This window comes from Blastocystis hominis (genome assembly GCF_000151665.1).
Source record: "Blastocystis hominis, Singapore isolate B (sub-type 7) whole genome shotgun sequence assembly, scaffold_1".
NCBI classification, from domain to species: domain Eukaryota; class Bigyra; order Opalinata; family Blastocystidae; genus Blastocystis; species Blastocystis hominis.
Window position 1 is genome coordinate 1,075,668 of NW_013171816.1, and position 25,923 is coordinate 1,101,590.

The following is a 25,923-nucleotide window of genomic DNA, read 5'->3' on the forward strand; positions in this document are numbered from 1 at the left end:
CGGTGTTTTCGAGTTTGAGTGTCGTTTTGCAGAAAAACGCAGAACCAGGGCAGGATCCGAATTCGTTTAGGAAGCAACCACCGATTTAGTCGCGTTGGCTGCTGTAGCAAACAATCGAACCATTTTTCCCACCTCCCACCAAATGTCTATAATTACAATTCCGAACGATTCCCTGTCGAATACACTCGAAAAATCGATAGTACACGGACTGTTCTCAACTTGAACCTCAGTTTCACTTTCTCAAATCGTATATTATAACTATTCTGATTTAAAATGAACGGATATATGTATGAACAGGGTAAAACGAATATCGAAGGCTTGTTCACCATGTTAGAAGGGTGGAACGAATCGGTATCTGTAGGCTATTCCCTTGGATTGTGATGAGTAGATTCTTGCAATTAAGCGACTTTTATCATGCGTTGACGAGAACTGGCCTGATATCACTCAACATTTGGAGTTTCTCATCAATACACCGAGCGATATATCGAAGGAACTTTCCTGCTACGTAAACTTCCTTATTTCTAAAGTTTGTCTTTTTTAGGAGGTGTAATGGTTAGTGCTATTTCCATATGCAAGACTTTTACAAAGCCCTGGACTACGCACTTCAGTCCGGTCCACTGTTCGATCTAAACGAAGATTCGTACTTTGTCAAAGCGATGATCAGTACCTATTTCTATTTGCATTCTAAATGACCAGACACATGCATCGACGGATATAAGGAGGCTTGCAACAAGAAAGTTCCGGAATCCGAGATTCCGGATTCTATTCGTCAAATTGTGAATTTCATATTCTCCCAATCCCTCAACGCCCGCAACGTTTCCAACCTCGTGGGCATTAGTGTGGAATGCCGTCGTCTGGACCTTCTGGAGGCCTCGCTTCGTCGCACCGCGAATTCCATCGAGGCGGTCCACACGCTTCTCGATCTCGTTTCGACATACAACTACCCTCCCGACATCGAAGCCAGCCTCTACTCGCTCTCCCGCCGCCTTCTCGAGGAGCAGAGCGACTGGTTCGGCGTGTTCCAATGCCTGCTTCTCCAGCGCGACTTCCACAGCCGTGGGCCTTTCGTTCGATTGCTTCCTCGCAGTGCACTCCTTCCTCTCCTCGCTCGCCCAATCCGATCTCGCCGCTGCCTGCCAGATCTGCTTCCTCCTCTACGAGCTGAACGACCCCTCGCTTCTCCGCCTGATCCTTCGCGACCTGGCTTCGCACGACGACCCGTCGAAGCCCCTGGCTCCGATCCTCGCTCCCATTCTGGGAGGCGAAGTCTCCAACCGACTGTACCGCTCTCCCACTCCCTCCACGCCTAGCATCCACCAGCTCGTCGTGCGTCTGAACCATCACGACAGTCGGCTCTTCGAGGACTACGTCCGTCTCGTCCACTACGCGGATACCAACGTGCAGCATGCCATGATGGTGGCGCACGGAATGGCCAACATCGGAGGCACCGACGAGTTCGTCATGAACCACATCAGCTGGCTGAAGGAAGCCGAGAACTGGACCAAGTTCGGCATTATCTCGTCCTTTGCGCTATCCCACGTTTTTGACCCCGAGAAGGCGCAGGAGCATCTCAGAAACTACCTCACCAGCGAGAAGGAAGAGGAGCTGGGCGGTGGCTATTACGGCTTCTCCATTCTGATGATGGGCGAAGGCGAGGGCGTGGCTCCAGAGATCTGCACGCGGATGCACCAGGCACTGGAGACGCATCCCAACAAAGAGATGGTCGTCCATGCCAGCGCGTTGGGCCTCGGACTCATCGATTTCGGATCCATGGATCCCGAGCTCACCGACCTGCTCCTCAATCTCCTCGCGGTTTCCACGTTTCCACTCTCTGAGCTGTAGGAAAAGCCGTTCGAAGGGTTCGCCGCGGGAGTGGCTCTGGGCCTGGTGAACTGTGGCAGCGAGAATAGTATTTCGCAAGTGGAGTCGCTGATCCTGGACGTGCTGGTCCCCATCATCACGAGCACGTCGCACGACCGAATCGCCGTGGGCGTGGCGATCGGCATGGCTCTGATGTTCCTGCAGACCGGCGACCAGGGCGAATCGATCCTGCAGATGCTCCGAACCCACAGCAACGCCTATCTCCGCATGAGCGGCGCGCTGGGCACCGGATTGGCGCACGCTGCGCACCACACGCATCACGACGCCGTGGCCACGTGGACTGCAATCGCGGGGAATCACGCGTAGACTGCTCGACATGATCGCTGGCGACGTCTCCGAAAACGTGCGGCGCAACGCGGTCATCGCGCTCGGCTTCGTCTTCATCGACCAGCCCGCCGCGTTCCTGCCCACCGCCCAGCTTCTCCTCCAGTCCTTCAACCCCCACATCCGCTACGCGGCCGCGCTCATCGCGGGAATCATCAACGCGGGCGCGGCCAACGCGCAGCTGAGCGACTTGCTGCTGAAAGCGATGGACGACCCCGAGGATTTCGTCGCGCAGGGCGCGGCGATCGGTCTGGGTGCGCTGCTGATGGAGACCAACGCGGTGAACACGCCGCAGGTGAGTCGCAGGGGGTCGGCTGGACGCGTAGAGCGCCGTGTATCGCGAGAAGATCATGAAGGTGCTGCGCAACGAGGGCTTCGAGGGCGCCAAGCGCGCCGACACCGTGCTGAAACGCCAGGGCGCGCTGCTGGGCGCGGGCCTGCTGGACGCAGGGGGTCGGAACATGGTGCTGAAGCTGACGGGAGTGGGCGGACTGCGTCGGCAAGCGGCGGTGAGCGTGTTCCTGGGCTGCCAAGTGTGGGAGTGGTACCCGCTGGTCCAAATCATGGTCAAAGCGCTCGTGCCCACGCTGGTGATCGGCGTGGACGCCTCGCTGCACATGCCCAAGGACTTCCAGATGCACTGCGACCAGGAGGAGGACCGGTTTGCGTACGTGGAGCCGGTGAAGAAGGAGGAAAAGGTCGAGAAGGCCACGGTCACCTTCAGCTTCCAGGAAAAGCCGAAGCGCGCGGCGCTGCAGTCCACGCTGCGGAGATCGAGCACGCGCGGGCAGAACGAATCGGATAGCAATGCGGAGGGAGCCGCGGATAGCGCGGAGATTGCGGACTTGGCGAAGAAAATGGGGTCGGGCGAAGTGGACGGCGAGGAAATCATGGAGGTGATGCAGGGAGAAGTTATGGCGAAGGCGGAGGAGCCGAAGTACTTTGCTGTCCCGAATGGAAATCGGATCACGCCGACGCAAATGCCCCATATGTACCTATTCCAACAGCGATTCAGGCCCGTCTTGGGATGGGAGTGGATTCGAACCATGAACACCACTCCTGGAGTGCTGGTGGTGAAAGACACGCAGGAAGGACCGTGCCAATATGTCGATGTGGATAATGGGGAGAGGAATGTGGTCGAGTGCCCGCAACCCTTCACATATCATATCGTGGGGGAGATGGTTGTTGAGTAGTGGATTGTTTGTGAACAAACAGAAGAGTGGATGTAGCCCTGGACACGCAGATAGGAAATCAATTTGTAGGGATGGAGATAAGGTTTCACAGCCTATAAAGGAATCATGAGGACGCAGCGAATGTACGTTTGTAATGGCGTTGAAACAACTAGACGCATCCGCAGCACAAAGATCAAAGGTGACCGATGGATCCTACGCGTTACGCACCACGTAAATCACCTACATCACGCACGATGAGGAAAAGAACAAATCCAGCAGCGACCAGGCTGATATACAAGAACATCATCAGAAGAGTGAGCACAGTAGAAACACCGGCGCCGAAAAGACGGCAAATGACGCATTCCGATCTCCGGCAAGCCATGCAGCACCCCTTCAGGGGACAAGTTGCGCATTTCGTACACTCCTCGTTCTTCGACGTAGCTCCAGCATTCTTCGGAGCAGTGCTATTCACGGGCTTTGTCGCTTCTTTCTTCACAGCAGCCTTGTCCTCCTTTTTAGGAGCAGGCTTCGGATTGCTTTGGGGAGCTACTTCGGGCTTCTCCGCCTCTTTCTGAGCTTGATTCTTCTTACTTTTCTTAGCCATAATGAAAATGTATGAAAGATTCACGAAAAACTGGAATTCCAAAAATTCTCGACATTTCAATTTCGTTTGGAATGTGTAAAAACAAACACGATAACGCTCCTATCGCTCGCTACGTCTGCTTTCCGAAACACTACAATAGAGATACAACACTCCACGTACTATCACAATCGGCTTCTCCTTCAGCAAATATCCATTCACTGTAACCAACGCTTCGCGCGCCAACTCCACCGAAGGGAACGTAATAAACGCCTGGCCACGCATCCTGCCTTCCATAATGCGGATCTCCAGTTTCCTACACTTCATCTCCATCTCCACCGTGTACGCGCTGGCTTCCTCGTCACTATCGAAAAAGCATCCAAATAGGCGAAGCAAATCGTCCGCTGTCACGTCCTTCGCCATATTTCGCAGATACAGCTTGCAACTCGGATCGCCATAGGAGTAGTTTTTGAAGGCCTTCTGATGGCTCATCTCTTCTTTGCTGATGCGATGTTTCAGAATATCTTGTAGAGAAACGCAGGAACGAACAGCCGTAGGAGTAGCGAACATGTTCTTGATCTCCGACTTGTCCACCGAAATGACTTTCGCCGGCTGTATCAAGGGTGCTTCCTTTGCAGGAGCTGTAGAAGGAGCAGGTGGCTGGATCACCTCGGTCTTACTAAATGGATTATCAATGTGAGGTCGTTTGCTATCTAAAGTCTCCTCCTCCTCCTCCTCCTCCTCTTCTTCTTCTTCTTCCTCTCCTAATTGTTGTTGCTTCTTTTTCACGTTTTCTTCCTTAGCTTCATGGTTTCTCTTCAATACACTCTCTCCATAGGATTTGATCTCATCTTTTATTTGACCTGCTTCAGGCATTGCTGGACGCTTCCTTGCTGGACCGAAAGGAGGAGGTAAATTCATCTTGTTCATCAAATGAAGCACTTGAGTATATAGTTTGGGCACTGCAATAATGGCTATACATAAGCTCGCCTCCGAAAGCTCACCATTTGTGATATTCGTAACGATGGTTTCATTGATTGGGGGATAAGAGTATTCGAGAAGAGGAGATGATGCGTAATTAATTCTATAGGTAAAAATCTGAAATCGCATCACACCCCAATTCTGGAGCGATTGGTTCGATCCGCCGTCTCTCCCTCGTCTTCGGTTCCTGCTTGCTCATAGTGTCGAGGAACAAACACTGATCAATAACAAAAAACAAATCACTCTAATTGCGAGAGATGCGAACACCTCTACGCCACGAAATCATTCTGACCGACTTCTCCCTCCGCCACTGTTCCATTCGGACGGTTAATCGCATAGAGCGTTTCCCCATCGATCAAAATGCATCCACACAACGCGTTTCCATTTCGAAGTCCCTACTCCTCAGTCCTCTCTTCCTCCGCGTCCTACACCCGATGTACTACAAATCGCGATATCGCGCGCGTCCTTCCCCACGGAAACGCCCTCCATCGTCGAATCCTGTCCCCGAAGCACGTGCGTCAGACCGTTTCCCGCCAAAAACCGACGAACCGCGCTTTCTCCCTCCCCCGAGCCCCCGCACGCGCCCTCCTCCCCCGTCCCCGCGGGACGCGGCCACAACAAATCCGCCACTAACTCGCTGGTCTCCAGATCGTCCGATTCCCGCGGGTCCGACTGCGCCGAATCCTTGGAGGGGTCGAAGGGCGCGGGAATCCGCCGGATCTGGGCGATGGAGCGCGGCGATCGGTCGCGGTGAGGCCGCGGCACGCCGCCGTGAACGCAGAACAGAACGTCGTCGATAACCGCGGCAAGCGGGAGGTGGTCGAAGACTTGGTTGGTGCGGTCCCAGAGCTAGGAGGAACGTGGAAACGTGGAAACGTACGGTGAGAGCGAGGTCTTCGGGGAAACGGGATCGAAGCTGATCGAGAAAAGAAGAGAGCGGAGAAGACAGAGAACCGCTCTAGAGGTCGAGTGGAAACGTGGAAACGGGTACGTTGACGGACCGAATCTCATGGTTTCCACGAAGAAGAAACACTTTGTCATGGAACATGATCTTCTGGGAGAAGAGGTAGGAGAGCAGCTCCAGGTCGAAGAGGCCCCCGTCGACGTAGTCGCCGAGGAAGAGAAAAGTGCCCGGAGTGAGATGAATGCCGAGTGGCCACAATGTGCGAGCGAATGCGAGGAGGTCGGCTAGGTTGCCGTGGAAATCTCCAAAAACATACGCTGGGGATTTGAGTTGTAAAAGACGGGGCTCCGCGGAGAGGATATTGCCTAATGAAGAGATGGAGATGCTTCGTACACATTTCCTCACATAGAAACAGATATTGGTAAACAAAATCATGTGATGAGAAAAAGGCGTTTGGGAGGGGAGCGTAACACTGTTGAACAATACTCTCCAAATAACTATTGTCATCTTCATTTAAAGAATCAAGGATATCAGAGGATGAAATGCTGGCAGATCTAGATGATATGCATGATGCCGCACTTACCGAGCCAAGTGGCGTTTAGCCAGACCATTTCGAAAGAAAGTGTATAGAGTCGGGGCGATGGTGAAGTTCTTCTTGGACCTCTTCTCCATGCCTTCCGTTCTTCCCAACGCTGAACGGAGTTGAATTATTTCGTTCATCATCTGGCAACACTGGAGGCAGGTCTTAAAGTGGTCCCCGGCCATGTTGCAGTGGTGTCTTCCTGATTTAGAATTGTTTGCTTCGTTTCTAGGATAATCCATAAAGAAGCGAAAGTAAGTCGATGTACAGAATGGAATAGATAATATTACTTGAATTACTTCCGAGAAAGTAATTACTGGTCCAAATTAGAAAACACTTTTCTTTGAAATGACTAATCTGGGAGTTTCAGAAATGCGAATCGCACAATTCATACAGCAATCGTGTTTTCAAGCAAACAAACTCGGTATTTGCACGATTATTATCCATGACAACGCCCGTACAGACACTTGGAAGAAATCACAGATCGGGGCGTTTCACATCAAAAGAGTCTAAAAACGATTGGAGAATAATGGCGGCAGCATTTTCGTCCTTCTTTCGCAATCCTCTGTTCCAGTCTCGCTTCTTCTGATACCGGTAGTCGTCCATAGCCATTTGGGTACTCCCCCATTCATCCTCAAACACAACTGGCATGGGCATTTCGGTATGATTCCAAAACTCGTGAATAAACAATTTGACATCTTCACACTGAATAGATTCTTCTCCACTCTCCAAAAGTGGCAGTCCCACAACCTATCACTCACCACTCCGACACTCTTCTACAAATGCAAAGGTTCGATACTGCTGCACGAGCTTTATTAGTGGGTTGGATTTAAATGGACGTAAACCTACTCTTGACGTAACTTCGCAAAATAACAATCGGTGCGGAGTAGCGTCCCTTGTGGGAGTGCAAGCGTGAGTGTTGGATCGGAAAGAGCGACTCCAACAAAAGTTGTTCCCACATCCAATCCTAACAATCTAGGTCGTATGTGGGCTACCTTGGAATATAGCGATTGCAACTGTTTTACAGTCAACACCGCCATTCTGCCAAATTATCGACTATTTTTGGAAAATAGAAAATTGTTCATTCAGTGTGTCAACGCGCGTTGCTAGTCGAGTACAATGTTTCGAAAGCAAGCCAAGGTGTTCTGGATTGTGTTTTTGCTAAGTTTGTTATTCTGTGTGAATGGAGTGGAGTCTGAAGCATCCTATTATAAATTCCCTATCTACTGGAAACGACTGAACAATTCCGAGTTTGAGTCCATTTATGGTAGGAAGCTCCACGACTACTTGTCATTATTTCCTACATATGGTGACTCAAAGAAAATTGGGTAAATAATAGTGATTTGCACTGATCATCAGATACTTTTATTCACTGATTTACGTAGGAACTCCACCACAACGACAGACTGTGATTCTAGATACAGGAAGTAGCATTTTGGCGTTTCCCTGCGATTCGTGAGTTCTGCTTTGTTTTTTAACTGTAAGTTGTACTACGTGCGGAACTCATCAAAACCATCCGTTTGCTCCATCCCTATCGAAAACGATCCGAATATCCTTCGTTCCAACTAAATAGTTTTTTCTTCACTCTACTCTGTGCGGTGCAACGAAACGACCTATCGTGGGAGATGTTCAATTTGTAAGGATGGGGTTTGTCACTTTACTCAGGTACCAGTTCGATCGTATTTTTACATAGTCCTATCTGGAAGGAAGTCATCTAAGCGGTCCGCTCTTTTGGGACACGGTTTGGCTAGGAGGCAACATTCCGACATCTGCGCACGTTCCGCTGGGCGACAGCGCGTCCTTCTCTTCCTACGGAGTCTACCATCAATTCGGCTGCTTTACCGTCTCCGGCGGGCTCTTCAAGTCCCAACTCGCCGATGGCATCATCGGCCTCGCTCCCCGCGGTAGGTTTCCCCGTTTCCCCCTCCCTCAGAGATGTCGTTCATCGGCAGTTTCCAAAAACACATCCACGCGCTGCGCGCGGCGAACCCGCAGAGCGCCATCCGCGAAATGTTCGGGTTTTGCTTCATCGAGGGCGGGGGTTTCATGACGCTGGGCGGCATGGACGCCGCCGCGCCGCTTCGCCCGCTCTGCTGGACGCATTTCTCCTCCATGGAGCGGTACTTCCGCGTGTTCACCGCGGGGATTTTCATCGGCTCCCAGAGGGCGTTTCGCGATCTCGGAAAGTGGAATTCGTAGAAACGGGGAAGGCGTTTCATGCAGGATGGGCGGCATCATGATCGACAGCGGTTCCACGTTTTCCTATCTGATTTCCAGCGAGTATCGGGTTTTTGTGCAGGCGTTTCACTCCGCGCTGGGCGAAGCGCTCCGCCGCGCAAACCGCACTTTCCCCGCGGTGAAGCGTCTACGCGTAGGAATGGTGGAATCGTGGAAGGTAGGAACACGACTGCTTCCGACTGGGTTCCGCGGGGGATCTGTCGCTGTTCCCCGCGGTAAAAATCGCGCTGGGCGCGGACTGCGCGCTGGAAGTGGCCGGGAGGTTCTACATGTTCCAGGCGGAGGGCTCGGTGTATTGCCTGGGCGTGTACTCGGATCCGTCGACGGTGATCGGAAATAACTTCCTGCAGGGACAGAGCGTCGTGTTCGACCTCGAGAAGAGACGATGGGGAGTCGGCGTGGCGAATATATCCGATTTGGAGGGAATTGGGGTCCTTTACGCACTGTAGCGCCAACGAAGCTATTCAGATGCAGAATCATGAGGACATCACGCTCCCGCTGGCAAAGCGGAAAGAAAAGGATGGGAGACAACCCGCGGAGACGAAGAAGGCGGTTCAGAGCGGGAAGGAAACGAGCGCGAGCAAAACGGAAGAGAAGGGGAAGGATGGCAAGGCCACTCGGGATTCGACTGTTTCGATTGTTTCCGAATTGCAAAACGCAAATCTCACCGAAATCAAGCCTGGTCACGTGTCTGCAAACAATATGCAAACCATTATTCATAAAACCCAGCAAATTGCGAAGAATACCAATAAATTACTCAAGCCAGAGCGAGGAGAGAGTGCTTCGTCGGCAGAGAGGGCCGTCCTACCCTCCAGCAACGATCTATCAAGTTCTGTCACACATAATAGAACCGCGGGAATAAATAAAAATTTGACAGCATTGGTGGCGGATAATCAGATAGAGGAGAGCTATTTCGTTGTGAACAAGGGACAGCTGAGATTACCGAGGGTAGCGAAGGTGTCGGATGACACATTGAGGAATTGTAGGGTAATTTCATGTACACTGTTTATAGGGTTACTGGTGAACGTCTCTCTCATTCTCTCTGTGTGTTTTATATTTTTCTTAGTAGTCAAATATTCATTTTTTCATACTTGTTATATACATATTATTAAGTTAATAAAAATGGGTAATCGATTGGTTACAGGATCTACTCACGAAAGCTCAGATAGCAAAATCCTGGGGCCAAGCGGTGCTGGTTCGGCTCAACCGCAGACTGAAGAATCGTCCACCTTAGGAAACGCGACCAACGTTTTCGACACTGGAGAAGATTGTAACCATGTGGGAAATTCCCTGTTTAACTTGACTTTCCTAGAACGGATACATTATTGATTTTCTCCCATTTCTCAACTCTGGATACCCCTTTAAACTACCAGAATATTTTAAAATTACGCAGTTTGTTTCAATGGCGGAATGGAAATATGTTCGGGTAAATTCGACGCATATTAATAAGCTAAAACAGCTTAGGGAGGGTTTTATTTATTATTACGTATTTTTCTACGCCATTAGTTAACTGATTAGAAGTCTGTTACAGAACAAATCGCTTATATTAGAAAAGTCGAATCTGTAAGAAGAGGATATCCAGTAGGATATGCATTTCCGCCTGTATCTATACTCGAAACACATTCTTCACTTGAGTTGTTAGGTACTACATTTAATTAAAATACAATTAAGAACAACCACGTCGCAACATGTTGAGTAGGTTTTTGAAGGAAATTTGTGCGCGCTTCGTGGATTTACTGGGATATTTAGTTAAGAATGAGAAAACAGAAGATAACAGTCCTAAACAGAATTCTTCGAATAAATTAAAGAAAGATAAATTATACACTCAGTTAGTCTCTATTTTAAAAGATCTCGTTAGTTGTTACCAAGAGAAGGTGGAATTGGAAAATACGCCAGCATGGATTGAACTGATAACAATCGATAATCTCTGTGAACTTGGGTATCATTTCTTTCAATGTATATGTCTTTTATCTTTATTTGATGAATCGCTTATCGAAACATCAGTTGTTACGTTCATGGATCTGGTACTTCCAGCATTTCCTCCATTTAGTTCAATCCAAGACGAAGATCATGAAGAACTGACAAAAGAACAAATACAGCAAAGAGATTACATAACTGAACTGAAAACTCTTTCCAAATCGATTTATACCTTTTGTGCTACTGTTTCAGAGGATGAAGCTAGTTCAGATCAGGGTATTCGTACGATTCGACAATACATCCACCTTCTCAAAAGTACTCTTAAGGACATGTATTCTACCTATTCTTCATCCGAATTTTCCATGCCAAAAACGGTGGAAACTGAAATCCGACCAGAAACAAAGATAAATCAAATGACTTCAGGAAGCGAAGAAGACACAATGTTTATTTATGAAGGAGAGTCCGAGCGACCCATCGAAACCACAGCGCGACCCGTAATGTACGGTGCAACTGATGCGATGGCTCCGTCGTCAGTCATAGCGGAAATCCACAATCAAATCTTCCATCGAAATTCGAATGAGAGAAGAGAATTGTCTGATAATTTAATGAGACAAAGTTTAAGTGGAAGTTTACAAAGAAAAACAAAGAAAGAAACAAAGAATCAAAATGAAGAAGAAGATCAAGAGGAAGAATACGTTTATGATTATTGTGCGGTAGTTGAAAGAACAGAAGAGACGGAAGCATATCATAGAGAATTTGATAGATCTATATTTCTTGTTTATTCTGTAAATAGTTATGACCCATTTATTGGTCTGTTCGCATTTTCAGATTACATTCTAAACTATATCATAAAGAAATATCAAAATACTGTTCTATTTGAAGCATATAAGAATGTTACCTATATAGATACGCAGACGATTCTAAATCGAATTAATTCTCTGCGATACATGAAGAAGCTGATTCGGAAAGGCTACTTCTCGATAAATGGAGGAGTGATTCGCTATCGAAATCGCTATAAAAACGGATCAGCCATTTGCGCTGTCATGCAAGCGATCGTGAATTTCACAGTCCTCGGGAGGAGTATTGAAGTCATCGAAACAGCGGTCTTTGGAATGAATGAATTGACGCATCGCTGTAGACATTATAGAATACCCAACGTTGTCCAGGCGAGGAGAAAACGTGCGGCTTCTCCCCGCCTGCTGACCGATCGACCCCCCAAAAATGGGGGTGGAGAGGGCAATGGGATCAGTAACGAAGGTGGTGCTACTAACGAGTCCTCAGAAGGCATCCGATCTGAAGACTTGCTGCACCACATAACGTTCTACCCGCTGCCTCAGATTCCATTCAACAACCACGTATCCTTAAGTGATTACTTCACGCCTGATTGCCCTGTTTCTAACAAACACGCACAAAACATGATACAGATCCTAATTATAAAATGTACGACATAAAATAGTTAAGCAAATCCACGAGCGAAATAATCCCGATTGGCATTTCATTTTCATCTACGATCACCAGCAGTCGCAGCTCCGTCGTCGCGAACATATCGAACACATACTGCAATTTATCGTCCTGGTGGCAGCACAGCGATTGCGACAGCTTGTGTCCCTACTCCTCACGCTCATCCTCGGCCCCTACGAGGGTCTCGAACGAATCCAAAGGCCGCTCGAAGCTGTCGATGTCCAAAATGTCCAGTTTGAAAATGTCGCTGCGCTGGAAGATCGTGGTGATGCGACCGTCCTTGTCCGTCACCAGAATCGACGAGATGTTCTTGCTCTCCAGCAGAAAAAGGGCTGCATCGTATCAATTGCACAGTTCTACCTTGCGCTACCGATGTTGATGAAGGGCAAGAAATCACATCTTTGTACAGACCTAAATTCAGCTCGCGGATTGTTTGTTGATATAAAGGAGCGGAGCGATCGAACGAATATACAATATAACGAAGGATCGCGCTGTATGTGAGAATACCATACGCTTGGTCGTTCTACGCATAAAATCCAGAGCCTCATCCACGGACGTCAATTACGGGCAAGCGACGGATTCGATACTCTGACATAATCCGCAGAATATCAATGAGCGATGTTGACGGCTTGCAATCCAAAAGTCTTCGTTTAGACTCGCTTCGCAGCTGAAATTCTATGGAGAAATAAGCAAATATTAACATACCCCGATATGTGTTGATATTGATGAACAGAATATTATCCTTTTTAGATTGATCATGGCGATGCATATTAATCTGCATTAAAACAGCCTTTATCAAATCACTGCTGTTGAACACCCCGATATAACAATTTTTATCATGGTTCCAAATGATTGCTTCTGCCACCTCTACAAGGAATTTAAATTCGCACTTCACTCACCTTGATTTCGAAGACAGTCAAAAGCCAGGCAAATTGGCATGTTTGAATTGAAAACAGCTATCTTCCCACTGGGAGGAAGACAATCATAAGCAGTATGACTTTTGAGAAAGTGAACAACCGTTTGAATCACATCATGTTGTTCTTCGGTTATTTGTTTGTGAACTGGCGCGGCTCTGGCTTCTTCCATGGATGTATTCTCCGTAGAGGGGGCAGTTGCTGTGTCTTTCTATACTAAAGAATCTTATTTACAATTCACAGTATCATTAGATTCTTGGGGCTGGTGAGTGTCAGAAGTAGATAACTCACTTCCCTTTTCATCGTTCCCTTGCGTCGGTTGTTGCATCAGACAATACGAAAAGGCTCAGAAATCACGTACCACAACCCGCAAATAGAGTTGAACTAAAAACTTGGAAACCCCTTTCCACAGTTTCTACGTTTTAGATATTTTAAAGATAATTTGCTGTCATTGGCGAGGATCCGGACAAGATCTAGTTAGGGCAGCGAAATATAAGCCGTACGCAAATAGATCATCCCTCAAAGCTATTCAAGAATCCGCTCCATATAGGGCGAAATCTATTATACGGATAATCAGTATTCGCAATATTATTCCAAATCGATCGAATACAACAAACAAGCAATAAAAGTGGCTTACAGGTTAGGCTCGAAGTCAGATAACAGCTGGTCAAAATAGTCAGGTTCCTTGGCCATGAATTTATCACGCTCACGATAAGGCTCCTCAGAGAAGTAATAACGAGCCTGCTCTTCGTGGGGGTACTGCTGGACGAGCTCGTCCAATTCCATAGCCCCTCTATACACAAGAATCTCAGCAACTCTAGGATCTCTCACGTCGGCGTTAGCATAGAACTTATTTTTCACAATCGTCTTCGCCTCGTTCAAAGTCAGATTCATTTGATACGTAGAAATGATTCTAGGCAATTGCTTGACAATCGCCTTGTAAAGACGAACTGCCTTCGCACTAGCAGCTCTCGAAGTGAGAGCAGGTCCCATTTCCATCAGCGTCTGATAAGCAGGCATGATTCAGCAAATCTAAGTTTCTCTTGTTCAGATGGGAGTTTCATTGCGAAAAATACGAGCAATTTTTGGATTGTCTTTCGTGTTACTTTTCCAATTCTCAAAGTTCTGTATTAAATGGAAAGATCTTTTGCTTCTGTGTAATATCTAGTTCGGACTTGATTTTCTACAAACGTTTTTCAAGACTACAGCGTATGAGCACGGATTCTACATGATATTTAGCTTGTATAGGCAGCGTCTCAAAGTATATCCCATGCAAAAAAGAGATTCTGAAGATGAATACGGTGATAAGAGTACTCTTTAGTTTTCCTTTTTATTGTAGTCATCCTCCCCGAGATGGCGATGGCGTATATTAGTATCTTGCTTATATAGTGCCTTTCGTGTAGATGGCACGACTGCGCAGTATCCATTGATGTTCCGTATTTCCAACGGAAGTCAGTCGAGCTACTGTGGTGTAAAGGAGTTTTCAGCTCCAGAGAGGAATTGTTATGTTCCCCGCTGGGTTTTGCTTATTTTCTATGTTCCACGCCGTAGATAATGGCAAAACTCCGCATTTCCCCTGGTGATTATTTGATTGTGGAAAACCTAAATCTTCGAAAAGCGACCTTTGTAAAGTTAAAGTTCCGTGATGGTACATTCGGCGAGCTTAGTAACCCCAGAGCAATGTATTGTTTGAAAAAAAGAATCTAGGAGCGTAGTCTTGAAATCAAGCTGAAGAACTTTTCCGTGCTCTCAAAGGGCGATTCGATCACAATCGAGCATTTAGGGAAAGAATACATTATCGATATCATAGATACCCAACCGGACGATGTTGTCGTGATCGTCGAAACCGATGTGGAAGTGGACATCGAGTATGCCGAAGTGTTGGCTTAATTTGGTTTGGCTATGATGGCTTAGCGAGAAAATAAGTCCTGCGATCCAAGAGGAATCCGACGTCACGGAGCCTTCGCCGCAGATTGCGTATGCTGAGGAATCCGTATCACCCAATCGTTTTGTTCTTGTGTTTTTGTTACGGGCAGCCGATTCGCTGAATAAATTCAAATCGAAAAAGAACTATTTCCAGGGAGAGGCCCATTCATTACGATCCTCGGAGAGCTCGACCCGGTCTTCTGGAAATTCGCTGCGAACGTCCTCTGAGCCGCTTTCAGAATCCAATTCCGCGCATCGATCTTCTGCCTTTGCGGTGCGATCAGCGAACAGTCCGCAACCAGCAACGGCAGCAGGCAGGTTAAGAAAAAGCGAGCCGGGTCCACAGCAGAGCGCATCGGAGAGTCGATTCGAGGAAATTGATAAAGAGCATCGGTTCCAAGGAGTAGGTCACCGATTGAAATGAGAATGTTAATTTGATTGTTGTTTGTTTGTTTGTTTGTTTGTTTGTTAGAAAGAGGAGAGCAAATTGAGTACCGTAAAACATCTCGAAATGGATTCAAAAGAGTCCAATTGCTCAGTTTTAGGATTGAATGAATACGAAGCTCGTATACATTCTCTCGTCCATCGCAGTCATTATTGGTGCCATCTATATTCTCCTCGATGTGAATGCTAATGAAGACGAAACAGAAACAGAAGCCAGTTCTGAAGAATCCGGTGTAGAGTCAATACCTCAATTTATTCCCACTCACGAATGGCAAGAAGTCCTACCAAAACAGCCCATTCCTGCAGTACTTTATAGTGTGCATTTTCGATAACGAATAGGGACTTGCGATCCGGTTTGATTTTGAAACAGGAAAGAATTATGCAAAGCTGCCCGATGAGAAAGAAGAAAGTAGGCCATCACCTCGGATGAACAAGGCTCTATTTGATGAGTCAATTTAGCATATGTTTGTGAACAAACAGCAACATTAATCAGTCTTGGGCTTTTCCTCTCCAGAAGTAGCTTCACCGTTGGCTTCGCCGTTCGCCTCACCATTCGCCTCACCATTTCCCTCTTCTTGCTGAGGAGGAGCAGGACGCAACTTGGCAGTTACAAGCTGCATAATCATCATTCCTCCCATCATAATGAGGTTTCCATACTTCTGGAAGAAGGTAGGAGTCAAAGCGACGACATTGCGCTGAAAGTTCAAGTGAACCAACTTACCGTCAGCATACTTTCTGACTGTGAAGTGGTTCTGGTTGTCAATGAGAACTTCAACATTCTCTCCAGATTCCGTAGCAAACACAGCCACCTACACTCACAGCAACTCTAGAACACATACAAAACGCGTGCCATCGTAAAAAGGAACAAAATTAAGGGTCGCCACAGCCTTTTCTCCTTCCAGGAAGGTGCAACTTCTGTTCGATACCACAGACATCTCATAAGATTTCTCAATGTCGATCTCGTTTGTTTCCTCAATTACATGGGCAACACTCAAGCGATTCTCATCCATCTCAGTAACGTTAAAAACAAGCTTCTCAGCCACCTCTACAGCTCCTTCCACAGCCCCAGTATACTCTCTCTTCTCAATCTTCCAGGAACCCTTGAAATAATCGCCGACAAGGAAATTAAAGGGCTTCGCAGGAATACAGAAAGCAGACACAAAGAGAAGACCGACAACGAAAATAGAGGCACGCATGAAAAAATATAATTGTCGTGCTGAAAGTGAATAATTGGTGGGAACATTGATTTCAATGTGGTGAAGCACAGTGTATATATCATTTTTAAATACACTTTTGTTTTCTTCGGTTTGTATGGTTATAGATGGGGATCGCCATTATAAAACTAATGGATACATAATGCATGCTTTCCTTAATCATATATCACTATTAACTGATTCACAATGTGCGGTAGTGGGTGAAGCATGCCTTTTTCTTTTGGATCCCGTGTGTTTACAGGTGTTCCGATTCATTTTCGTGTTAGTAGCCTCAAAATAGCTTGAAAATGTCAGCCGAATTACTTCCAATCACCCTCAAGTTTTTGTTTATCCAATCATTTTTGCCTACTTCGATTATGCTTCGCTTTAATTACTGATATTATGGAAGAAAGTGCTGTGTCATTTGGGGTAATATCGACTCTAGGTGAGAAAGATGTACTTCGTGGAAGAGGTTTTGAAAGCTAGATGGTCTTGACCCTTGATCACTACAACAACATAGTGTTTTCGCTAAAAGGCGAAGTCGTAGGGGATATGAGCGGCAATCTAATTAGACGCAAACGATACATAGAAAGGATCTAATGAAGGTTGTGCCAAATGTTCTCTCCACATCCCAATTCTCTATTTACTTCATCGAGTAACGATTCTGCAGCTGTTCCAAGTAGCGATCGTCAGCCGATCCACGTAACCACCCTCGATCAATCCATGTGCTATCTTCTTTCTCGCACTCTAAATGGTGGCTCTAGAAGAGGAGTGTGAGTGGTAGACTATATTCAGAGTAAGCCTGTGTCCCTGGAAGACAACTTCTTTTCCATGTACAGCCAACACCCGCTTTGTGATTAGAATCCTCGAAGGATGGGCAGAAAAGAAGGGAAAGCGCAGTTGGGCAGCTCGCTATTTGCGAATTTATGGAGAGCGACTGTTCATCTTTCGAAAAAGCTTTGAAGAGGTAGAGAGCCGTAAATCCGCCTCTTTCGTCCTTTATTTTAGAGCTCCCACTAAATATTATCGATGTTCCTTTCGCCTTGATCGATTACGACGAGGATTGCACCATCAAGCTCATTACCCACCGAGAGGTTTGTTTCTGTTTTCCCTGAATATTCCATAGTATGAACTACGGTTCGCAGAGAAGGAGACTGCGGTCAAATGGTACCAGGAACTGTGTCAATACACAAGGCAAAGCAAGGAAAGTACGCAAAGCACAGAGGGTGCAGAAAGCACAAGCCTGGCAACGGAAAGAAGTAATGAGAAACGCAGCGAGTCAGACGAGAAAGAAGAAGAAGAGAATGATGATGATAATGATGAAAATGAAGTCAAGCGCAAAAGTAAATCACCTAAAATACACAACCCTCTCCGAAGAGGCGACACTCCCCAAATTTTCGTTTCTGCCGAATATTTACAAGCCAAACTCAGGGAAAGAGAGGAACGGAGAAGACGAATGGAGAGTTCAACCACAACGGCAAGCTCTGCCGAGTCTGCCGAAGCAACACCCCATTCCACTCAAAGAGAGCCTTTCGATTCTATGTCTTCCTCGAGCAGTTGTTGCACAACACCTCCCATTCCTCCTCGTCCTCCAAAACGAGACCACCACCAACCTACTACGCGAGTTGAGTTATGCAACTATTAAATCTTTATTTGTTTGAAAGAAATCGAACAAAGACGAAATACCCCCTGGGTGGATTTTTCCTTGTATTGCAGCAGGCTTTAATATGGGGATACATATTTGCTTTTTGTACCCATTATTGTATTCAGTGGACTAGAAATGGGTTTCAGTATGTATTTGACTGTTCAAACGTTATCACGCGACTTTGCAAGCAAATACTTACTTTCGGGTAGATGATGGTTCGAGAGGAAGGGGTGGCTTCTCGGGAAGTCGCGGAGGACGAGGTGGTAGCCGTGGTGGTGGCCGCGGAGGCGCTCGAGGTGGAGGTAGAGGAGGTGCTCGTGGAGGACGAGGTGGCGCCCGCGGAGGACGAGGAGGAGCGCGCGGAGGAATGAGAGGAGGAGCTAAAGTGACTATCGAGCCCCATAAGTATGATGTGCGTTGTATGATGTCAAGTGATAGATTCAAAGGTGTCTATATAGCCCATTCGTCTAAGGAGGACGTTTTGTGCACATTAAACTTTGCTCCGGGAAAAACGGTGTATGGAGAGAAGAAGATCTCTGTGGACGTGCCTGTGGGTTCGTTGTTGTTTTTGTGATAAATAGGGAACCATCGGCGAGAAGAAGGAGTACAGACAGTGGAATCCTTTCCGTTCTAAGCTGGGTGCTGCCGTTATCGTACTCTTTCTGTTTATAGATAATGTGTAGGGTGGTATTCGTAATATCTACATGCAGCCCGGTAGCAAGGTCCTTTATCTGGGAGCTGCATCAGGCACAACCGTATCTCACGTCTCCGATATCGTGGGTCCCGTACTCTCTTCCTTCTGTCTTCTCTCTCTAGACCGGTCTCGTCTACGCGGTGGAGTTCGCCCATCGTCCGGGTCGTGATCTGATCAATGTGGCGAAGACGCGTCCGAACATCGTTCCGATCATCGAGGATGCGCGCCATCCGCTGAAGTACCGCATGCTGGTGGGCATGGTGGACACGATCTTCGCGGATGTGGCGCAGCCGGACCAGGCGCGTATCGTGGGAATCAACGCGAAGTACTTTTTGAAAACGGGCGGGCACTGCGTGATCTCCATCAAGGCCAGCTGCATCGACTCCACCGCCTCTGCGGAGGCCGTGTTTGCCGCTGAGGTGCAGAAGCTGCGCGAAGAGAAGTTCAAGCCGCTGGAGCAGCTGACGCTGGAGCCGTACGAGCGTGATCACGCGATGGTGACGGGCGAGTACCGACCGTAGAGCAGCGATGGAGAGAGGAAGAGACGAGTCGTGGAGGAACGTAGATAGCCGAACCCTGTTGTTTGTGGTGTTTGTTGGATCAAGCAAGCAATCAAGCAAGCAAGCAAGAGCAATCGCATCATTCTCCGAGGATCAAAGAGCAAACGAATCTTTCTGGCCAGTTCAATCAACCTGATTGAACCATTTTTTAGAAGTCAATGAATTCCATCGCTCAATTCCCTTAGAATCAATGAATTCCATCGCTCAATTCTCCCTAATTTGCTGAATCAAACAACGCATAGTTCATTTGTTTATTCTCCTCAACGCCCTTCTTCCTCGCTTTCCAATTCACTGCTGCGTGAGACTGCGTCGAAACTGGTCCAGGAACGCATTCACGCACTTCGCGGCCACCGGCGAGGGTCCGATCCTCTCCACCGTCGGTCTCTTTCGAGGCGGCGACTCCATCACCATGGCTCTCTTCACCGCGCTCCCGCTCGCGAAGTCCAGATGGCTCAGATCTCCCTTTCTCGGCAATCCCCTTTCCGACGGCCGTTCGATCAGCGCTCGGAACGAGATCGACACAAACGGGCTCGAGAACCGCACCTCTCCAGCCTCCCCGGGCTCCTCCATCCCCGCGGTTTCCTCCTCCATCGCCCCCACGGGACGCTGCGTCACCGGATCGACCTCCCCCGCGGCAATGCGGACGGCCAGATCGGCGGGCAGAACGGGTCCGAGGTAGGCGGGCGGCTGCGCCTGCAGCGAGGCCGGGAGGGGGAGCAGCGGGACGGCGGCGCGGCGCTGCGGGTCGAAAACGGTCTGGTGGCGGAAGGTGAAGACGGCGCGCGCGAAGCCGTTCTCGTATTCCAGCGGAACCTCCGTCACGCCGCGGAGATAGGCGAAGATCCCCGCGGGGGTGCGGCCGCGACTGACGGCCTGGTAGGCGCGGACGATGCCGATACCGCGGAGAGAAGGGAGGTAATCGCAGCCGGAGAGAACGCAGAGGTAGGTGAACATGTCGTGCGTCCAGTCGCAGAAGTTGAGCTTGGTGCAGTGGGAGAGACGGGACATGTCGATCTCCTCGCCAGTGCCTTTGTCGAGCTTGAAGAGCACGCGGCGACAGCCGTAGACGAGCGTGTCGCCGTCTTCGGTGATGACCAGGTCGATGTAGTTGTTTCGGAAGAGAAAGCCCAGCTGCGCGTCGCTCTCGTAGGGAGCCACGAGAAATTGGATGTTACGCTCTTTCAACTGGGCGATAAGGGGAGCATAGAGGTCTGGAGAAATCTCGAGGGCTCTGTAGAAGTAGTCGCTTGCCTCGTCGATCTTCCCTTCACGCTCTTTCTGTTGGGCAATTTCCATATTGCGCTGGCGCGCTCTAGCAATCAGATCGCTCTCCAACTCTCACTCGCGGCGACTTTCGTTTGTACCACCTTTAATAGGCAAATCGGCACCATCAAATACCACATAAGGAACAAGTCCTTCTGTGATGAGTTCGTCCAAACGATTTAAGCAATACTGAACTAATCTACTCATAAACTGAAAGCAGAAAATTCACTTAGAACTGTCATTATATAGAATGATATCTCTGGCACACATCTTACTTCCACGATGCAGCCTAATCGATTAGAAAACACGTCTACACCAACCAGCACATAATATCAATGCCGACTCTCAGACCTTTGAAACAAGACAAAGATTTCGTTTCGGTTATTGATTTAAGCTGAGGGAGAAGGTTCACAATTCCCATCAAACCTATCAATCCCGTAGAAAAACAGAATAATGACTTTCCCGCCAATTCTGGGTTCACATCGAGTGATTTGTAAAAAAAACAAGGGAGGCTCAAACTAATGTAAACAGTTTCTTTTGTACAAATGCCATTTTCTACTTCGTTCATTAATGAACCAGTTGTCAATCTTTTTCATCGAAAGTCCTGTCTGCGTGCACAAGCGTTCCTTGTCATGCAGCTTGGGGTAAGGACTATCTACATTCTCTTTAAACCATGCTTCCAAAATGTCCCTTGCTTTTCGTGGGATGTTCGGTCTTGTTTTCGTCTCCGCTTTCTTTGCGGTGGTATTCTTCTTGGTTTGGGTAGTAACTTGCACTTGAGTTTTCCACACCCTAGCAAATTCCACAATATCTTCCATAAACTTGATGCAAGTTCCAACTACAGCCTCCAGCCAGATGATTTCCATCACGTTGTTAATGTCTTCTTCCGATGCAAATAACCCAGTACATTGACAGCCAAAGCTAAAATCGAAGCAATAGTTCTTTATTGTGTTACAAAATGCGGAAAAACTGGGCTGGATCAACGCTTCGAATTCAGCATCGCATGCACACATGCCTTCAAATTCCTCCATGACGGTATAATACTCGTTAAGCCATTGAGGGAGTACGAGGCTGTCAATGTCACCTCTAGTGGTGTACTTCTTTTGAAAAATAAAATCCAAGGGCCCTCCTTGCTGGCTGAGATCCATTGCTCTTATCAAATAATTTATGTTTTGTCAAATTGAGTGATTGACAGAAGGTTCTGTGGACCAATCAAATTACTCGAACACAATTTCTTATTTCGTGGCATTTTCATTACGGGCTTTTATTTTTATGCATATTACAATATATACACTACAAACGAGTACAACAGGAATCAAAGCATTACGCGTGATTAAAACCTGTCAATTGGCTAAATCAGCCCTTTGACAAGTTAGCCTTTAAACTGTGCATTTCGCCCCATTTTCTTTCCCAACAAGTAGGGGACAATATAGTTCATTCAACAAACAACTCATTTCTGTCTGTTCATAAAGGTGGACTTGGCGACCGACATCGCTGCAGAACCGACCGCTCTAACCATCACAGATTCATTCATTACAAACTCGACTGCCTTCTGCGTAACTGCCTTCGGGATAAATGTGAACATCGACATGGCGGTATTAGAATCTACTCATCAGAGCGATTCAGCGTACCCACTCTTTGCTGCTTGAATGTACGCGTACAGATTGTATGCAGAGAGTGAGCAACCGACCAGAGTTACGAACAACCAAATTAATCGCAGCCCGAAGATGCAGAAAATCACGAAGAGCAGCCTTACATCAATGAAATCGAGAAAAAGCTACCAAATAGCTGTATTCAACACTTGGAAAGACCAGAAAATACGACTATCTGCCTTCGTCACTTTTTCGGGATGCTACGTTAGTAAAAAATGAAAGTGGAGTTACATTTGTTTTCTCGAAACGGAAGGTATTGGAAAGACCATCAGGGGAGATCACGGACCACCAACGAAGACCCACCAGATAGCGCCCACTGAAATTCTTCACAACATAAAAGTCCATCGTGTGCATCAGCAAGACTATCACCAACTGGACCATATAGTCGCTCAAGAACAAGCCTCCGAACAGATAAAACAGAATAGCACATGCCTACAATTAGATTGTAACCAAATACCTACCTTGAACGAACAATGGAAGAAACACGCGATTGGGTGACTAGAGTTATTAAAGCTGTCACCAATCACAGAGACTGATACTCTAGAAACATCATCTTCCCATTCTACTTCTCACGTTTCATCAGCAATCTCCACATCCGGAAGAAAAGGATTATCTTCCTACTCGTCACCCCTTCCACCAGAAAATCCCACTTTGACCGACATTGGTACCACAGGTAATAATGAAAAACGGATTTAATCACTGAACGATTCAGTTCTTGATCATCAAACTGCTTTGAAACAAACAAACAAACAAATTACCAAAGAATTAAGTAATTAAAGAAAGAAGTAAATAAAGAAAGAAGTAAGGAAGTAAACATCGTTCGATCCCGCTTTGCTTACAAATCTGCAACACTCCACAAATAGGCTTGCTGCTTGCGCATTTTTGTTACATTCATTCGCACCAAACGTCGTGACTCATATCCCGTGCCTCGGCTAATTCCATCCCAACGATATCCGGGCAGAATGCCAAAACGATTCGGTGCAGGGAGCGGTCCGCGGTATTTGGGCTTCGTAGATTCCTGCTGGAAGTCGGAAACGGTCGGCTTGCTGTCCTTCTCCTTGTTATTTAATTCTTTCTCCAGATTTTCCTTCTCTTCGGCCTCTTGTCGTTTTTGCAGGAAATATTTATACATCGGGTCGTCCGGACGGAGTTCTTCCTTTTGCCGTCGGTTTAAGTCTTCGTCTGTAGCGTATTGCGTATATCCGGTTCTACTGACCTACATTCAATTCACGGAATCGATAGAAACTACCTTCATAAGTTCATCAATGTGTTCTTTATGCTGCCTTTTGGTTGAAGTCGCAACATTCCACTCGTAGTGCTCCTTTTCGAGTTCTTCCGGTGTCTATAGAGTCAGCGATCACAATAGATAGTCGGATACCTTGACCTTCTTTTGCTTTAAAAAACGAGCGATGTGCTCTTGCCTCGAGATCTTCTTTCCCGATTCATCGTAGTACACTGTCTGAGCAGCGATTTCCAGAGCTTTGGGGTCAGACATTCGATTTTGTGTCACCTTTTCGAATTGGTGGGAGCGCAAGTTGTTTCCAAGTCTGAAAACTAGAAGCTGAGGAGTCCCATGAATAAATTGTTACCGTGGAACTTACGATCTTCATCGAAGCCGTCAGAAATAAGCAATGGTTTGTGAGCGTACGCCTTGATTCATGCCTAGAAGTCAAAGAAGAATTACAAAGCTACACTACGTTTCTAAAAGGATACCATCATGATATGAATGCGATTTTGGGAGAACTGAACGATAACGGAAAGACTATATCGATGCCTGCCGTATCTTTCTCTTTGAATCGACTCATTTTGTAGAAGTCGTTCGTCACGACACATTATGTATCGGAGCAGATTTCATTGGAAAATGCTGACACAGAGGCACAGGATCTTTCTGAGTATTTTAACCAATTCCAATCTCTGATACAAGAGGCGAACGCAATGGAAGTTCGTCCATGGACTGGCTTTGAGTGTAGACCGCCATATTCGAAACCCACATTCCTCAGCTCGCCTTCATGTGCGGATCCAACTACGAATTCGGCCTTCCTTCGAACGTGAAGGACCGCCTGCTCCTCCTCGTGGGCAAAGAGATTCCGCTCATCCAGAACGCGTGCGAAGCCTTTTCTTCCTGCTTCTCCCTCATCGACCGCATCGTCTGCGTGCTCCTCACCGCTCCCGAGCAATGCCCGGCCACCGAGCGATTCTTCAAAGCGCAGCAGCAGCGCGACTCGGGCACCTTTTCCTTCATGCGGCAGAAAGCTTCGCGCAATCTCCCGCTCACCGCCGTCGCCTAGTGAGCCCTCCTCCCCGCGGTGACCCCCAGCATCCCCTACCAGCCCGTGTTCTTCGTGCTATTCCGCCTGTTCCACGCGCTGGTTTCCCTCCACACCGTCGCCTCGCAGCTCCGCGCCGTCTTCGCCCAAGTCCCCGCGCTTTCTTCGCCTCACTCCTAGTACGACGACCGCGTCGCCGCGCTCGAAACGCTCGAAACGCACGAAGAAGCCAAAGTGGTGCGCACCAATTGGACCGCCCTCCAAAAATCAGCGCTTTTTCGACCCCTCCCCACCACGCTGGCGCAGACCGCCGCCCCGCTGACCGAGCCGTTCGTGAACATCGCGTGCGACCTGATCGAGCAGCAGGCGCAGGCCTACGCGAAGTCCTTCTCCCACGTCGTCGGCTTCGCCGGACTGATCGGGTTTTTGTGGTATCTCCGCGCCTATCCCGCGTGGGCGGAGCTGCCCGGCTATCGAAGCTGTCTGCAGGTTTTAAAAGGGGAGTGCCACTTCGAAACACTGTTCCGGGCCGCCAATATCGCGCTCTGCGACGCCGTGACCGAATTGACCGGCAAATCCAGCGCCTCCTTCGCCAGCGCCGAGAAACGCCTCCAGCACAAGACCGAATACATCCAGAAAATGCGGGAAACCGCGGTTATCCTGCGAAAAATCAACGATCCGCAGCTGCACCTCGAGATCCCCGCGATTCTCGCGCTGCTCCGCGACGCCGCCGCGCTGTACCAGCGTACCCGCGGGGGAGGACTGGGACGTAGGCGTGAGCATGTCGCTGCAGGCGTATTTGTTCTTCGCCTCCGCGGCGCGAAACGCCTGGACGGCCGAGAAAATCCGAGTCTGCTCGGCATTGCTGCTCCCTCTGATGCAGCTCAAAGTCGCTTTATTCGACAATCCCGCGGTGAAACGCCTCCTTCCCGCGCTGGTCGCCTTCCTGTTCTCCTCCTTTCCCGCCGAGGCGAAGAACCGCTCGCTGGCTCCCGCGGTTTTCTCGGAATTGGGGGAGTCGGCGTGGGACGAAGCGGCGCTGCTGTGGGTTTCGATGCGATTGGGCGTCGATTGCTGCCACAAACAATGGCTCCAAACCACTCTCCTCCTTCTCCTGCTTCGCCGCATCCAGCACGCCCAGTCCCGCGGGTTTGACCCCCTTTTCGCAGACTCCATCCCGCTCTCCGTCCTCCGAATTCTACCGAATTCCATCGAAGCCACGCCTTCTCGCGACATCCCCGCGTTTCTTCAGGCCTTTGCTCGCCTCCTCGCGCCCCAGCAGCGGCTCTTCGCCTCCCTCCCGCCTCCCCGCGGGGATACGCTCCGC

At 48.3% G+C, this 25,923-nt stretch overlaps 16 protein-coding genes; 6 read left to right on the forward strand and 10 right to left on the reverse strand.

The window, feature by feature from the left end:
• Positions 1-273: 273 nt before the first annotated feature.
• GSBLH_T00006174001 (uncharacterized protein) lies at positions 274-2,187 on the forward strand (the record flags this gene model as incomplete). The annotated part of the gene is made up of 7 exons (XM_013039299.1): positions 274-357; positions 389-505; positions 558-663; positions 697-1,056; positions 1,088-1,280; positions 1,311-1,812; positions 1,843-2,187. 7 exons carry the CDS (start codon positions 274-276, stop codon positions 2,185-2,187), a joined length of 1,707 nt encoding a protein of 568 aa, XP_012894753.1.
• A 10-nt stretch (positions 2,188-2,197) lies between these two features.
• Positions 2,198-3,399, forward strand: GSBLH_T00000987001 (uncharacterized protein; the record flags this gene model as incomplete). XM_013039300.1 has 1 exon in its annotated part: positions 2,198-3,399. The coding sequence occupies one exon, from the start codon at positions 2,198-2,200 to the stop codon at positions 3,008-3,010; it is 813 nt and encodes a 270-aa protein (XP_012894754.1). The 3' UTR covers positions 3,011-3,399.
• Positions 3,400-3,423: 24 nt separating this feature from the next.
• On the reverse strand, positions 3,424-3,790 carry GSBLH_T00000988001 (uncharacterized protein; the record flags this gene model as incomplete). XM_013039301.1 has 4 exons in its annotated part: positions 3,424-3,490; positions 3,525-3,590; positions 3,622-3,664; positions 3,700-3,790. 4 exons carry the CDS (start codon positions 3,788-3,790, stop codon positions 3,484-3,486), a joined length of 207 nt encoding a protein of 68 aa, XP_012894755.1. The 3' UTR covers positions 3,424-3,483.
• Positions 3,791-4,080: 290 nt separating this feature from the next.
• On the reverse strand, positions 4,081-5,067 carry GSBLH_T00000989001 (uncharacterized protein; the record flags this gene model as incomplete). The annotated part of the gene is made up of 1 exon (XM_013039302.1): positions 4,081-5,067. The coding sequence occupies one exon, from the start codon at positions 5,065-5,067 to the stop codon at positions 4,081-4,083; it is 987 nt and encodes a 328-aa protein (XP_012894756.1).
• Positions 5,068-5,159: 92 nt separating this feature from the next.
• GSBLH_T00000990001 (uncharacterized protein) lies at positions 5,160-6,355 on the reverse strand (the record flags this gene model as incomplete). XM_013039303.1 has 4 exons in its annotated part: positions 5,160-5,333; positions 5,368-5,787; positions 5,819-5,896; positions 5,930-6,355. 4 exons carry the CDS (start codon positions 6,353-6,355, stop codon positions 5,208-5,210), a joined length of 1,050 nt encoding a protein of 349 aa, XP_012894757.1. The 3' UTR covers positions 5,160-5,207.
• Positions 6,356-6,843: 488 nt separating this feature from the next.
• On the reverse strand, positions 6,844-7,462 carry GSBLH_T00000991001 (Holliday junction resolvase YqgF; the record flags this gene model as incomplete). XM_013039304.1 has 3 exons in its annotated part: positions 6,844-7,172; positions 7,203-7,267; positions 7,297-7,462. 3 exons carry the CDS (start codon positions 7,460-7,462, stop codon positions 6,900-6,902), a joined length of 504 nt encoding a protein of 167 aa, XP_012894758.1. The 3' UTR covers positions 6,844-6,899.
• Positions 7,463-8,064: 602 nt separating this feature from the next.
• GSBLH_T00006175001 (uncharacterized protein) lies at positions 8,065-9,109 on the forward strand (the record flags this gene model as incomplete). Its single annotated transcript, XM_013039305.1, has 5 exons — positions 8,065-8,101; positions 8,174-8,326; positions 8,356-8,617; positions 8,646-8,793; positions 8,822-9,109. 5 exons carry the CDS (start codon positions 8,065-8,067, stop codon positions 9,107-9,109), a joined length of 888 nt encoding a protein of 295 aa, XP_012894759.1.
• Positions 9,110-11,986: 2,877 nt separating this feature from the next.
• GSBLH_T00000992001 (uncharacterized protein) lies at positions 11,987-12,819 on the reverse strand (the record flags this gene model as incomplete). XM_013039306.1 has 4 exons in its annotated part: positions 11,987-12,185; positions 12,216-12,370; positions 12,399-12,561; positions 12,595-12,819. 4 exons carry the CDS (start codon positions 12,817-12,819, stop codon positions 12,009-12,011), a joined length of 720 nt encoding a protein of 239 aa, XP_012894760.1. The 3' UTR covers positions 11,987-12,008.
• A 755-nt stretch (positions 12,820-13,574) lies between these two features.
• Positions 13,575-13,972, reverse strand: GSBLH_T00000993001 (subunit NDUFA6; the record flags this gene model as incomplete). XM_013039307.1 has 1 exon in its annotated part: positions 13,575-13,972. The coding sequence occupies one exon, from the start codon at positions 13,970-13,972 to the stop codon at positions 13,586-13,588; it is 387 nt and encodes a 128-aa protein (XP_012894761.1). The 3' UTR covers positions 13,575-13,585.
• A 250-nt stretch (positions 13,973-14,222) lies between these two features.
• GSBLH_T00006988001 (uncharacterized protein) lies at positions 14,223-15,004 on the forward strand (the record flags this gene model as incomplete). The annotated part of the gene is made up of 7 exons (XM_013039308.1): positions 14,223-14,262; positions 14,292-14,324; positions 14,356-14,471; positions 14,504-14,634; positions 14,668-14,832; positions 14,867-14,929; positions 14,989-15,004. The coding sequence occupies 7 exons, from the start codon at positions 14,223-14,225 to the stop codon at positions 15,002-15,004; spliced, it is 564 nt and encodes a 187-aa protein (XP_012894762.1).
• Positions 15,005-15,429: 425 nt separating this feature from the next.
• Positions 15,430-15,781, forward strand: GSBLH_T00000994001 (uncharacterized protein; the record flags this gene model as incomplete). Its single annotated transcript, XM_013039309.1, has 2 exons — positions 15,430-15,627; positions 15,662-15,781. 2 exons carry the CDS (start codon positions 15,430-15,432, stop codon positions 15,779-15,781), a joined length of 318 nt encoding a protein of 105 aa, XP_012894763.1.
• Positions 15,782-15,807: 26 nt separating this feature from the next.
• On the reverse strand, positions 15,808-16,518 carry GSBLH_T00000995001 (uncharacterized protein; the record flags this gene model as incomplete). Its single annotated transcript, XM_013039310.1, has 2 exons — positions 15,808-16,131; positions 16,162-16,518. 2 exons carry the CDS (start codon positions 16,516-16,518, stop codon positions 15,808-15,810), a joined length of 681 nt encoding a protein of 226 aa, XP_012894764.1.
• Positions 16,519-18,307: 1,789 nt separating this feature from the next.
• GSBLH_T00000997001 (Fibrillarin) lies at positions 18,308-19,439 on the forward strand (the record flags this gene model as incomplete). XM_013039311.1 has 6 exons in its annotated part: positions 18,308-18,335; positions 18,370-18,565; positions 18,599-18,710; positions 18,742-18,813; positions 18,844-18,945; positions 18,977-19,439. The coding sequence occupies 6 exons, from the start codon at positions 18,308-18,310 to the stop codon at positions 19,373-19,375; spliced, it is 909 nt and encodes a 302-aa protein (XP_012894765.1). The 3' UTR covers positions 19,376-19,439.
• A 263-nt stretch (positions 19,440-19,702) lies between these two features.
• Positions 19,703-20,884, reverse strand: GSBLH_T00000998001 (uncharacterized protein; the record flags this gene model as incomplete). The annotated part of the gene is made up of 2 exons (XM_013039312.1): positions 19,703-20,726; positions 20,757-20,884. 2 exons carry the CDS (start codon positions 20,882-20,884, stop codon positions 19,703-19,705), a joined length of 1,152 nt encoding a protein of 383 aa, XP_012894766.1.
• Positions 20,885-21,186: 302 nt separating this feature from the next.
• Positions 21,187-23,010, reverse strand: GSBLH_T00000999001 (uncharacterized protein). XM_013039313.1 has 8 exons: positions 22,980-23,010; positions 22,903-22,946; positions 22,791-22,869; positions 22,561-22,761; positions 22,459-22,529; positions 22,313-22,428; positions 22,219-22,282; positions 21,187-22,188 (listed from the first exon to the last, which is right to left on the reverse strand). The coding sequence occupies exons 1-8, from the start codon at positions 22,989-22,991 to the stop codon at positions 22,128-22,130; spliced, it is 648 nt and encodes a 215-aa protein (XP_012894767.1). The 5' UTR covers positions 22,992-23,010; the 3' UTR covers positions 21,187-22,127.
• Positions 23,011-23,077: 67 nt separating this feature from the next.
• Positions 23,078-23,824, reverse strand: GSBLH_T00001000001 (uncharacterized protein; the record flags this gene model as incomplete). XM_013039314.1 has 3 exons in its annotated part: positions 23,078-23,545; positions 23,579-23,671; positions 23,708-23,824. 3 exons carry the CDS (start codon positions 23,822-23,824, stop codon positions 23,165-23,167), a joined length of 591 nt encoding a protein of 196 aa, XP_012894768.1. The 3' UTR covers positions 23,078-23,164.
• Between the last annotated feature and the right edge of the window lie 2,099 nt (positions 23,825-25,923).

What these genes read in the sequence shown, in the direction of transcription:
- GSBLH_T00000999001 (XM_013039313.1), bottom strand. An exon ending in GTGGAGATTGCTGATGAAAC is followed by an intron (nt 22,870 to 22,902) that starts GTGAGAAGTAGA and finishes TGATGTTTCTAG; the next exon opens with AGTATCAGTCTCTGTGATTG. An exon ending in GTACATTCAAGCAGCAAAGA is followed by an intron (nt 22,283 to 22,312) that starts GTGGGTACGCTG and finishes TCTGATGAGTAG; the next exon opens with ATTCTAATACCGCCATGTCG.